The 13,861-nt window shown below is 39.4% G+C and overlaps 1 protein-coding gene across 1 annotated transcript in view; it reads right to left on the reverse strand.

Moving 5' to 3' along the window:
- The window catches only part of IMPG2 (interphotoreceptor matrix proteoglycan 2), a 55,571-nt gene that overhangs the window by 26,456 nt on the left and 15,254 nt on the right, over positions 1 to 13,861 (reverse strand). The window contains exons 4-5 of the mRNA XM_031556307.2: positions 6,597 to 6,628; positions 6,474 to 6,497 (exon numbers count right to left, since the gene is read on the reverse strand). Of these exons, the coding sequence (XP_031412167.2) occupies positions 6,474 to 6,497; positions 6,597 to 6,628 (56 nt within the window). The remainder of the gene's footprint in view (positions 1 to 6,473; positions 6,498 to 6,596; positions 6,629 to 13,861) is intronic.

Raw genomic sequence — 13,861 nt, forward strand, 5'->3', positions numbered from 1 at the left:
CATCTCCAGGGTTACAAAACTTCTTTCGTTTCAACTGAAATCCACCACAAAAAAATGCATTTGGCCCTCTAGTGGTTTCTATTGTGAAGTAAAAATGAAGACCGCACAAAGAATTCTGTAATGTCCTATAAAAACTTCAATTTTAAAAATGGTCTGCAGTGCACCAAAGCATCCTAGCTATACTGAGATTACTGCAAGAAGATGGGGCCATTTTATCATAAATTTTACTCATCTGCAGATACTCATCATTCAAAAGTACCAGCTTCCAAATTCAATTATTACGTTTACACAAAAACTCACACACCAAAAAAAAAAACCACCAAAAAACACCCACCGATTCCAGGCCAAAATATGAAGAAGGAAAGTACTTCAAATAAAAATCAGACGAAGACTGTGAAGATGGTCTGTCTGAGGAAAAAACAACAGCTTTGACTCTGCTCTAAGAGTAAATCCAAATTCCTTAGAACAAATTCAGGAGCCTGAACAACTGTCAAGTTACCAAAAGTGAAAGAGATGTTGATAGAAACAAGTGTTTCCTGAATGAAGAGAAACTGATTCTTTAAGTTTGTCAAATATTTTAAGACAGACAGTCAAATGTGTAAGATTGGAAACTTAAGCGCTGCAGAGCAATTGAACACTAAAATAAGAGCTCTAAAGATCAGTGAAGTTCATTGTATTAAGATATTTCTCCCATTTCCAAAGGAACTCATTTTTATTGGTGGACATATCTGTGTGCCATAAGGTAATTTACTGAGTAATTTACTGAGTATTTACTGAGGCAATGAATCTTCACTGTAACATACACAAGTGCTTATTTTACTACCTGAGCCATGCTTTTCTAGCCTTGCTAGGTCTGATTTTTTATTCACATAATAGATTATTGATCCTGCAGTCTGTACTCAAATCACAGTTGATGGATATTTTGCCTTCTTCAGGATTTATAGTCAGTCTCTATATTTCTCTCCCAGAAAACAAAGCATTCCAGTACAAGCCAAACATATCCAAAGTTGCATACTGAGATGCCTGGGCACAGGCATGTGACAAAATGTGACATTTCCCATTAACTAAAATCTCAAACATTGCTTCTTCTCGTGCTTCTCTCAAACATTCAACACTTACCAATAAACAGATTGTAAGATTAATTTTCCATTTGGACCCATAACATTTTCACCCATCCTCTCCTGGGAGGCATAGCCTTAATCTTGTGCATAATGACTAACTGCTACACTACAGTAAGTTCAGGAAATATTAAGCTGCCAGAATGAAACCTACGTAACAATCAGAAAATATGAACAAAAAATAGAATAACCTCCAGATGAGCAAAGCAGAAAACACAGATTCAAGATTTTAAACTGTAGCTTCATTTTCTTAAACTAAAGCCTATAAGCTCTACACAAGCTTTGAAATGAACACAAGAATTTGTGTCTGCTTCCATCTCGTGGACACTGCTACCTGCTTTCAGCCAGCTTGGAACAAGGTAACTTTTCTCCTGTTCTTTGGCAACCTCAGTATATATTGGAATGATTCCCAAGAGCGGAAAGATAAATCTTACTAGAGGAAGATGCCCTTGCCCTTCACCTCGAGGTCAAATAGGATGATTTTTAAGGTTCCTTCCAAACCAAAAAACACAGTGATGTGCAGTGAAACAACTCTGCTACAGGACTTGTAATATTCTGCTGTGCTGAAGTGTTCAAACTCATATAAACACACCAGCTAAATCTCATATCAACCCCTTTTATTCAGAAGAGGTCAGACAGAACTGTGGCTTGCTGACTAACCAGGTTCAAAGTTCAACCTGAGACCTGCAGTACTCCCTTTCACTGCCCACACATCGGCACTTCATAGAAGGTCCTTAAGGCTTTTCTGGCCAAACCACCCACAGATTTCACCTACACCATACCTGCCAGCTCTCTGCAGGTGTGTGCTGTAGCTTGGGACATCTCACAAAAACCCAAGTGGCTACTGAACCAACCCAACTGAGCACCTAACTTTGTGCAGCGTTAGGCCTGTCTAAGGGTCAGATGGCACCCATCTGCTCTCTGACCCTCCTCCTCACCAAGGCCAGAGGAGACAATAAGATGAGAAAGCTGGTGATTTGAGATAAAGACAGGAAGATTGCTTACCAATTGCCATCACAAGCAAAACAGACTGAGATTAAATTAGTTTATTGCTAATGAAAATAGATTTGTGTAGCAAGGAATAGATAATCATTAAAACACCACTGTTCCCCCCATTCCTTCCCAGGCTCAATTTCACTCTTCCTTTCCTGACTCCTCTACCTGGCTCTCCAGGGGCTGCAGGAGACTCCAGGGGACTCCTCTTTCTTCACTCTTCTACTGGATCTCCAGAGGCTGCAGCTCCTGAGGACACATCTACCTCCCCCCATTTGAGTCCTCCACAATCTGCAGGGAACCCCTGCTCCACCATGTAGCATTAGTCCTCCTCCTTCAACTTTTTAAATACAGGTCACTAAAGCATAGCTGGTTTTCTGACAAAATTTTACCTCACACTAGGCTGAAAATTAAAAGCCAAGGGCTTAAATAAAGCCTTGTGTAACCCTAATCAATCTAATCAAGAAAGACCAGGCAAGAACTGAATTTGGTCGCATTAACAGCTATCACTTTCATCTTAGGAGGATAAAAATGCTGTTTTAAGAAACTGTGGTGTGATCAACCTCACTTTCTGCACAAATTTGCTTCCAGATCTCTACTACAAGTTTTTTATATTCATCAGCTCATGTACCAATTCGACTGTCTCAAAGTCTAATTTGCTCTGTCAAGCATTTCTTAAACATTATTATGTCAATGCTCATTTTAAAAGCCTTTCTCAAAGGGAAGAAAAAAAATATTTATGCTCTGATTTTCCTCTTTTAAAACCTTTTAAGCAGAGGTGTAACTAATAGAGTTAAATAAGCTTGCAATTTTGAAATATTTTATCCAAGTACAGAATTCAAGTCTGAGCATTGCATTTAGATTTATTATTTTTTTTTAATTCTACTTCCATTTATCTTAATGTTTATGTAGGAAGATTTTGAATTTTAAACTCTTTTGTTTTTAATTAAAGCAGGATAAACCTTTCATATTTATCTGACAGTAGAGAGAACAAAAGATAATACACAACTAACAAGGAATAGTCTGGAACTCTTCACATGGGGTAAAGCTGCGCAGATGCTCAATAACATCTGAAACAAGCAAAATTGTTGCTTCAAATGGAGGCAAAAAAAGGAGTCCAGGTATATTTCTAAACCACTGCAGGCAGACTTCATCCCTTGAAATGATCCCAGAATAGAAGACAAACTCTTTTCTTTCATTAGGCGTGATTACAGAAAAGGTACAAAATTTGAGTTGATATGTCATCAACCATTGCTGCTACCACCAATGAAATATGGATCCTAAATTTGCCAATGTATTTACATCGTGTACACAGACAGAACAAAGGAGGTCTGGACATGATTCATTATGCCTAATTTCAGTGAGTCCACAATCAGCAAGTAGAAACAAACATTTCTACTTATTTAACTATATTTGACATTAATGTGGGTCAGAAGAAGTAAAAAATAGCACATTGTTATGTTCATCCTTCCCAGCTATCCCATACTCCTTATGTTTTTTTCAGGATGCTATAATGCGTGTAGCATTTGAGAAAGTTATGACATACAAGCAGTGGCTTCCTACTGCAGAATTTTTGTGCTACTTCTTTGCCTTCAGTTGTTTCTCAAAATCTGGTTTTTCACCCACCAGGAACTAGACGGGACAACTGTCCTATTTTCATGTGGTATCCTCCAATATTGAAAGAGCAAAATTCATTACGCAAAGTCACAATGGCCTAATGAATAAAGAAGTCATTAAAAGCTGATAGCTGATGGGGTGTTCTCACACTTCCAGCCTAAGCAAAACTCCAATTTATATTGGGATGCTCTATAAAAATCTAGATTGTTTCCCGTATATTACTTTTCCTTTGAGGTTTTCTCCTCCATGGTACTTAGTTTAATCCCTCAATTCCTTAAAAAGCCAGGCTAGCGAGGTGTTTAACCTACTGCATGAGTGAGACTTACTGGAACAACTTTCATCCTGCTGTTATGTAATTGCCAGTAATGCTGGATTGTGAGTTATTCTGGGAAATAAATCACAAGTGCAAGCCACCTTTCTGTAGGCTACATCAAAACTATTTTAGCATTTAACTAGCTGAAATGAGCACTTTCCAACTAGATAAAAACAGTATTCATAAGTAGGTAGGCGTGTATTAGGCATATTAAATGTTTTAAATCATAGCTTCAATTCCTCAGTTGCTTGTAGATTTCATCACAGTCATACTTTAATTTAGAAAGCTAATGCAGTTAAAATACCAGATATCAAGAATCTGTCTTCAGCTCCAGATCAGCTCTGAATTAGGGAAATGAACCTGCAATAGTCTCGCAGGGAAAGAAAAGCTCAAAGCTCATTAATAAACACAACAAAACAAAAAAAACAACATGACACTTTTTAGTTTCTTGTGCCTGGCCTGTGCTCTAGAAAAGAAAACAAACCTACTGATAATTCCTCTGTTCTTATTGATGGTAAAAATAGACTGAGAAACACACCTAATGCTAGGCCTCTGAACTAAAATAATTGCTTCTGTGCAGTAACCAAAGAAAATGAAGTTCACCAGGGGATAGATGAAAGCACACTCCTGCTTCAAGACATCCTGGGGAGAATCTTATCTTCTCCTGGCAATAGAGGAGCCTCATTTGAACATCTCCTTTAGATATCTATAGCTGGTGCTTTAGGATACTCCCTCCATCTCTTAGGACATGAGGCCAGGTCAATTCCCCGTTCCAACGGAGATATCACAGCCAAGTGGTAAAACAGCTACACTCAATTCACTGTATTGCCCTGCACTAAACACGTATCTACAGGATCACTAGGTCCTAAACATGTAGGTAAGCCCCAGTGAAATCTGCTGCAGAAAAGCTCATGGGTGATTACAGCACTGCCCAGGAAATGGCAGAACTGTACTCACATTTCTTCCTGTGCAGGAAGGTCTTGATGTTGGATTTCTCATACCATCCCTTAAGGACTGGGTGATCCTGAGTTGTGTACTTTGACTTCCTAAAGAAAATTTTAAAAAAGGTCTTCTATTTATTCTGATGTCTACTGAAAAGTCTAGCATGTTCCTGCAGGAAAGAATATTGTCTGGTGGAAATACTGAAATATCTCCCCCATTCCTCTTGATGGAGGATGTCTGAATTTAGATGAGACATTGTCTACCCATGGCACGCCAATTGTGGCTTTGTTTTCCTGTGATCTTGGCTTAAATTTCACATCTCAAACCTTCTGGTGTAGAGGTATCCAGAATGCTCTTAGAATGAGATACTTTTTTAATATTGTCAAACTAAATTATGTTTATTTCTTTCTGATGCTTCATTGTCCAGAGCAAATCCACCTGATTTTTGTTATTTTTTCTTTGAAAAGAAAAGCACAAAAAAACTTTGGTCAACTTTATGTTTTGTATGGATTTACACTACACAATTGACCTAGAGCTAAGAGGAGTGTTCATGTCAGAGGAAAGTTCAGCTCAGAAGGAAAAAGAAAAAAAAAACAACCTCTTAGGCATCACCTTTGCCCTTAGCATCTCACTTTATTAAATTTAATATGTAATACTGTGGTTATGAAATATAGGAATAATGCATTAAGTGTGGGTGGGTTTTTGGTGTGGTGTTTGTTTGTTCATTTTAACCTATTGGGTGAACACTCTCCAGTAAATGAATTACTTATTTATCATAGCTCTAACATGGCTGGTAAAGCAGGGGATCGAATCTGCTAAGTTTTGAGAGGAGTTTAGCACAAGGTTGTTTGGGTTTGAATTGTTCTAAAAATAAGAGTTTTAGATTACATTTTATGAGAATGGGGTAGTAATAATTTGAACTGTTTTTCCTTCCATTTCAAAAAAAAAAAAAAAATGAAAATAATAGCTCAAGTTTAGGTTTGCTTTGGTAAAAAAGAAGTCAGAATTCAGACAAGTTTTCATTTTTATTTCCTTTTTAAAAGTGTGAGGAGCCTGTAACACCTCTCTAACATTTTTATTTCTTTTTAATACTGATGACCAGGACTAGCTTTGAAAAAGGTTCACAAGACTTCCAGAACACTGACACAAGCAACTGGGGATACAACTCTCCCAAAATAGATTTCCCCCACTAAACCACTCCAGGTCAACAGCCTGCCTGCATGTCTGACTGGCAATGAGGTGATGACATACTTAAGCAAAAGTGCAAGCCCCAGATTGGCTGGGATATTTTCAGCACACCAAGCATGCTAGGACAGCTTGTGAGAGGCTCACATGCAGGAAGCACAGGATTTCTCTACCACATAGCATACTTTTCTATAAGCCTTTTTGCACAGAGGCAAACTCTGTTCATCTTCCACTCGTCAACTCCAGCAGCAAAAACAGGAGAAAGGACTAAGCAAGAGGCTATTTAAAAAGGGAAAATGACTTACCCACATGACCAGTCAGTGCAGGAGCTGACAAGAAAAAGATAAAAGAGAAAACATCACAAAATGTCACAACTCAACCCTGCTCTTACCTCCAGACAGATTGAAATGCAAAGTAAATGTACTCACCCAGCCATTGCTTCCTTTGTATAGGACAGTTTCTGGAAAACAAACAAACAAACCCTGTTTATACTTGAATCATAAGGGGGGAAGAAGCTCAAATGTCTCTTTCCAATGCAAAAACAATTATCTTTCATTTATTTCATGTTCATTTGTTAACTTCAGAATTTATTAACAAAGCCTTCACTGGAAATAAATGCACAGTACATTTCTAAAATACAACTGAAACTCAGCAACAGAGACTGCAAGAGCACTAGGTGTGTCAAAAGATGCTCTGCTTTTCTGCCTTTTCCTGCAGGAGCAATGATCTCTTGCTGCTCTGGGAACTAGGAATTAGATATTTACCAGTAAGACGTCTTAAGAAATGCATTATTTCTGCAACTTGTCTATTGATTTAAAACCATATTGTCCTAAGCACAGTGGCAATGCTCTTCCTCTGGATAGTATGTGCCCTACAGCTTTGCTTGCCCAGCCACAAAGACCTCTGGCAGCAGAGGTCAGTATAACCCTGATCATTTTGCACGAGCAGGAAGGGTGCTCCCCACAAGAGGTTCTCTGGGCCCGCTCTGTGGTGGGGTGCCCCAAGGAACTGGTGGCATCATGCTTTCCTACACTCAGGTCACAAGTCCCACCTAATATGTCTTGCTATTGCAAAATCTTCTGTTTGATAAACCATAAGAAGGACTGATGAAGCATGAGAGGCCTAATTACTATCCTGATGGCCAACGACTAGAATGGGGCCAGGCTCTTTTCATTGGTGCCCAGTGGCAGGACAAGGAGCAACAGTGCAAACTGGAACTCAGGAAGTTCCATACAAACACTGGGAAGGACTTCTGTACTGTGAGGGTGACGGAGCAGTGGCACAGGCTACCAGAGAGATGGCAGAGGCTGCTCTGGAGATATTCTAACTCTGTCTGGACACTTTTCTGTGCAGCCTGATGTAGGCAATCTGCTTTAGCAATGGGGGTTGGATTCAATGACCTCTAGAGGACCCTTCCAACACCCACAGTTCTGTGATTCTGTAATAAACATAACAAACATGACAGATCTTGTCTCTATATCTCCATTTAAAAAAGATATTAAATAGCTCAGTCTTTGTCCAGTTTTGTAGTAAACTAGCAAAGCCTAATACTGCAAGTATGGAATGATGGCCTCTTCATGGGGTGGCTGGATTATTCCTTAATTCACCCAGTTCAGAACAGAATATTCTCTCTTCATAGTAGACCACATCTTTTGTGCAATTAAGTAAGTTTGAAGAATTGCATACGTTAAAAGTAAATTATAAATGGATTGGCCAATAAAATAACAAGCATCCCTCAAAACCCATATGCCAATACAAAGTTTGCAGAGAGATTATTGGCATCTTGCAGCTTTATATCACACTTAAAATCTGACATTTTACACTAAATTCAAAAAGAAAGGATGATCTCAATATCCAGTCTGAAATACAAGACTTGTTTTTGAGTAATATTAAATGTTTGGGTTGGGCTTTTTGTTGTTTTCCTGATTTTCCAACTGGGAATATGGAAATGAACCATCTCCCTATGGCTAAGCTGGCACAGTCTGCAACGCTTTGTAGCGATTGCTTTCTGCTCCTTTATATGAGAAATTTACATTCCAGTCTGGGGTGAGGACATATACTTGAATATCACGGCAAACAGGAACCTTTTCCCTCTAATTAGAAGCATGGAGCTCTAAAGTTCTACTTCTGGCTTGGTTTCTCAGTACAGAATAGCCCAGACCAAATCACCTCTCCTATCTGACGCAGTCTCATTACGTGCAAGATGGGAGTTATAAACATGTTCCTACCTACCGCAAAGGAACCTGCAGGGATTAATATCTTTACCCACTGAACACTTGAAGTTATCTACAAATAGCTACACACAGCAGCAGTAGCCACACCATAACTCCAGGGAAAGGCTTCACTCAGTGGAGCTGCCTCGGGCATCTCCTAACATTATCATACCAGCTCTTCCAAAGCTAGGAAATAATTTTTTTGTCATTTGCACTGGTGCTTACCCTTCTCAACAGCCTGCAGTTAGTTTTATATAATACAAAACCATCAAAAATTGTTACGAGTCCATAGCGTTAAATACACGTTACCACCAACTCTAAATCACACACAGTATTGACCAGATGGATGAGCTTCTCTCAACTCATGAATTGCTGAAAAAATTATTATATGGGATACCTTTGCCTGATCCTAAGAGACAATCCTGATGCACAGAAGACAAAATATCTTTTCTGAGATAATTCCAGGCAGGAGAAAAAGGTAAAGGGAACGTCAAAAAGATCTTTAGTAATCTCATGTTAGTTTAATCCCACCTGTGTAGGATTGTTCCAAGTGTGTTTTATTCAACTCACCAGTGCACATTATTGACACAGGGAAGCCATACCAAGAAAATATTCTTTCTTTGCCTGTCCTCTCACCCACCACAGTGTGTTACAGAACCATCCTATCACAGGGGCAAGGCTGAGGCGATGGGACAATTCAAGAGGAAGGGTGACAAAATCCAGAATGGAAGCTGGTGGAAAAGGCCAGGATGGTTAGCAGTTTTCTGACAGTTGACATGCAAAGATGGTCTACAATGAGCAAAAGGAGAGATAGCAGAGAAATATGGTGGAACAGAAAATGTTTTAGCCATATCCAACTTGAAGCAAAAGCTAGAGATCCATGGTGTAATGTTAGAAATTAGCTGAAGGTCCAGTCTGTCCAGGAGGAATCAACTCCAAAGGTGAGGTGAACACTCATGACATAAATGATTTCTCGGTGTGTCTTAGGCAGTGCTGTCTAGGGAGATGCAAAACATAGAAAACAAAGAACAACTGCAGATTTGCCAGGTAAAGGAGCTGATCAGACAAGGACGATGAGGATGAAGTATTGACTCTGAGCTCTGCCTGGAAGATGTAAGCACAGGTCTCATGGCTGACGGTTTTGTCCTCTGCAGTCAAGGGAGATTAAAAAGGAAGAATCAGGCTGGAACTGGGGGAGAATGACCAGAGAGAGAATCCACACAGAAGAAGCTGAAGAGATGAAAGGGAGATGAAATAAGACTTGGAGAAGCAACTGGAGTTTATTGATTTGAACATATGGTGACGTTTTCTGAATGTTTCAGCTTCTTTGTTTTATTTTAAAATTAGAGAAGTGTAAGACTTGCAGTGCAAAAAGAGCCAAAGTCAATGGAAGGACAGGACAACAATAAGTGTGGGGATAAGAAAGAAAATGAAGAAAATCTAAAAGAACAGCTCTAAGGAGGGCAGAGGGCAATGGAAGAAAGTTTTTTGTGTCCTTAAGCAGGCAGAGAGAGAGAAAGGGGAGGTGCTGAAAGTGCAGAAGAGATCTGCTTTTTTTCTGATTTAGAAGAACTTGGATATACTTGATATCAAGGAAAAAATATAAAGTTATCTTAGTCAGCTATCAAAATAAACTGAAATCTGTAATGAAAACATCGGATTAAACAGAGAAAGACATGTTGGCAAGGAAGAACACAGGATAGGCTGAAGATGGACAGGAGAAAAGGTCTTTCTGCATTACAGGAAGACAAAATCACCTACTGTATGAGATGATCAGAGGTTAAAAATAGGAGGCAGTGTTTAAACAGTGGCAATGGGGTGCTGACTCATTACTTTGAAGAAACTCAGAATTCAGGCAAGCTCAGATGACATTGCTCAGTGCCCATTTCAGCATGCTAAGGAGGCATTTTGCTGTGGCATCCAGAAACATTTAGTCCATGCTCCAGAACAGATAGAGCTGCTGACAGACTGTGAAAGGTCAATACTAAACATGTGTGCTGCTGAGTCAACATAGCTACAGCTTTTGTTTCTTGGCCCAGGAGCTTTCTGAACTCAATTTTGGTGGGTGTCTCCTGTCACTACCTTGGAGATCCCTTGTTTTCCTACCTGCCTGTTGGTTCTGAGACAAAGCTGTCTTACAAACCCCTTTCTATGGCTAGACTTTTTGTTCTCAGCCCCACCAAAGAGAGCACAGCCCAAATCCTTCTCTCATCAGCATCCAAACATCACATCCTTTCCTTTGGAAAAGATTCATGACCTAATCCATTTATAGAAATTAGTTGGTAAAGATTTTTTTTCTTCCCCAGAATGTGTAGTTTTCTTCCACTTGTAATTGCAGTACATTTATGGATTCATGGATATTCACAACAAGATTTGTCGTTGTTTCTTGCTGAAGTACCATATATACTATTAGTCATGCATCAAATTCCCAATGTGAAATCACTTGAGGCTCCATTAAAAATATAAGCAATCAAAGTATTTGCAAGGTAGCAAGTACAAACCAGTACAAAGTACAAACCAGTATCATTCAACAGAAGCTGAATGCTTACAGTGTATTCTGAATGTTGTGATTTTGGTTTTGCTTCTAAAAAGAACTGCCAATGATACAGGAATGGGCTTGACTTCACATCTTTCTTAACATCTTGGAAATACCATTTTTCCTCCTCCCCCTCCCTTCTCACACCTTCAGCTCCTTTAATTTTGATGCTTCACGCTTAAAGATTCAGTGCAGCATCCTGTGATATAATCATAGAATCATAGAATGGCCTGGGTTGACAAGGACCACAATGATCACGTAGTTTCAACCCCCCTGCTATGTGCAGGGTCTCCAACCACCAGACCAGGCTGCCCAGAGCCACGTCCAGCCTGGCCTTGAATGCCTCCAGGGATGGGGCATCCACAGCCTCCTTGGGCAACCTGTTCCAGTGCGTCACCCCCTCTGTGTGAAAAACTTCCTCCTGATATCTAACCTAAACCTCCCTTGTCTTAGTGTAAAATTAATACAAATAAATTCACTAATGGGAGAATTAAGGATGAAGTTTTTTTTTCCTTTTGTTTCTCTAATATTTCTTACAGTATTTGCAAATTATTCAGATCAGAAAGCAGAACTTCTTTAATGTAAGGATATTGGAGCACTGGAACAGGTTGTGGAGTCTCTTTATATGCAGATATTGAAGACCTATGTGGATACCTACCTGTGTGACCTATTGTTGGGAACCTGCTTTAGCAAGGAGATTGGACTCAATCTCTCGAGGTCCTTTCCAACCTCAGCAATTTTGTGATTCTTCGGCAGAATTTGAAGTAAACAGCAGCTGGGAGGGGAGTGAGAGCAGCTGTGCTGGAGTTTAGCTGCCCATTAGGGTGAAACCACCACAGAGCTACACTGAATATAACATAACACTCAAGATAATACATTCAGTACTTCAAATTAATAAGGGATCTCAAGAAAGAGGAAGTCAGTAACATGAACCAATCCATCTAAAGTGCCAAAACAGCATTAATTCTATGACAGAAACAGGAATTGTTGTGCATTTCTGTTTGTTATATATTTTACTAACAGTATCAAATGAATAGGAAATATAAATAATGCCAGAATACCTAAAATAAAAAGTGTATCATTGCAAATTCCTTGTACTTATTTTTCTGTACATGCTAGAGATTGATGAAGAAAAAAGGAAACAAAAATTTGTCATTTGAAGACTTTCAGTACACCTAGCTTGACTTTTTTTTTCTAATCACTGTCAGCAGCAGATGCCTCTATGGAAGATTTGTGAATATCCAAAAACTTGATAGGAGCCCTAACAGATCTTCGGTTTAAGAAAGAACAGAAAAACAGGAAAGAAGGTGTCAAAACACTTCCGCTGGCCACACCAGAACTGTTGCATTATTTCCATAGTTTATAAAGTGAAAAAACATGCCCATTTTTTGAGGTGGGTACCTCAAGAGGAGATATCGTATCCCTGCGGTAGCTGTTGCGATTAATGGCATAAATCATTGGTTTGGGTGCAGTGTGTAAATCTCACAGCAAAAGGTACATGGCTCTCAGGAAATCTGTAGTCACTTTTGTCGACATTTTGAGATTTTTCAAAAAATATCTAAGCACTATGACAGTAATAGCCATAGTAATGCATAACACCAAAAAAAAAAAAAAAGCAGAAATACTTTGGTCAGTTGCAGGCTCTAGGCTGAACTGCTGACTACAGATGATTCACAAACACAAGAGAGCAAAGGAAGATTAAAAGCCGGGATTATTTAATGTGGTGTGTAATGGCCAGACAAAGAATTTACAGGCTGTATTGACACTGACCACATACTTTGCTTTTCTGCATCTCAGTGCATGAGTGATTCTTCCATTCAAGCGACTGAGTGTGTGGACTGTTCACACATTTAATGCTATACGTATTGTGCATGCTGTGAAATGATGGCAGTCCTAAGGTAAGAAGTGCTACACATTTTAAAGAATATAATCTAAGGAATAAATATAAATATTGTCACAGCTTACTAAATAAATCAATGAATATGCTGTAATGAGAGAAGCAAGATTCCCATGAGTAAGGGAAAAGCTTTCCTATGCAGCTTAGTCAGCTTAGCTGGTGAATGTGGTAAAAAAACAGGACAGTGCTTTAAGACATGCACCTGGTACCACAGGCTGAGCTGGGCACCATCTGCTACAACCACATTAACCTGGAGCAAGCGACTGGCAGGAGGAAGGATGTTCTTAAAAGTAGAGTGATACCACTGCCTCTGGACTTAATATTCTCAGAGCTGCTTTGAAGAGGTTTCACCCTCTGACAAGCAAGTTGTGCATAAGCACGTATGAGAAAGAGTGACTCAATACTAGAAATAGCAATTAAATCCACACTGACCTATGTGTATTAAAAAATACACCATGAGACCCTTTGAAGCTGGCTGGTGAGGGATGAGACAGAGTGCTCTCACCTTTTGTTTGGCTGAAATATAAATTGAGGTGCTGATGTTTATTTTTTTGTTTCTTGTATTCAAGTTATCTGATAGATTTGTGATATTCTGTATAAAACATATTGGTGACAGCTTTAAATCCTCCTTAGCACATGTTGGTGTCCCATCAGCTCAGTCCATCCACCTCCAGACCCTTCCCCATCTTTGCAGCCTGCGTTTGGACACTAGTAGTAGTTTTATGTTCTTCTTACACTGTGGCACCCACAAATGCACATAGTGCTCAAAGTGAGGTTGCATAATGCAGAACAGAGTGGGACAGCCCCTCTCCAGCCTCTCACCCCTCAATCTCTACATATAGCCAGGGTTGCTCTAGCCAGATGTAGAATCCGGTACTTGCTCTTTTTAAACTTCATGCAGCTGGTGATTGGCCAGCCCTCTGATTTGTCAAGATCTCTCTGCAAGGTCTCTCTACCTTTGAGGCAGTCCTCCTAGTTCACAAATTTACTCAGTATACCTTCAATCCTTGTATCCAAGTCATTGATAAAAACATCAGGGCCAGTTCT

Source organism: Meleagris gallopavo, chromosome 1 (assembly GCF_905368555.1).
Source record: "Meleagris gallopavo chromosome 1, MGAL_WU_HG_1.1, whole genome shotgun sequence".
Taxonomy (NCBI): domain Eukaryota; kingdom Metazoa; phylum Chordata; class Aves; order Galliformes; family Phasianidae; genus Meleagris; species Meleagris gallopavo.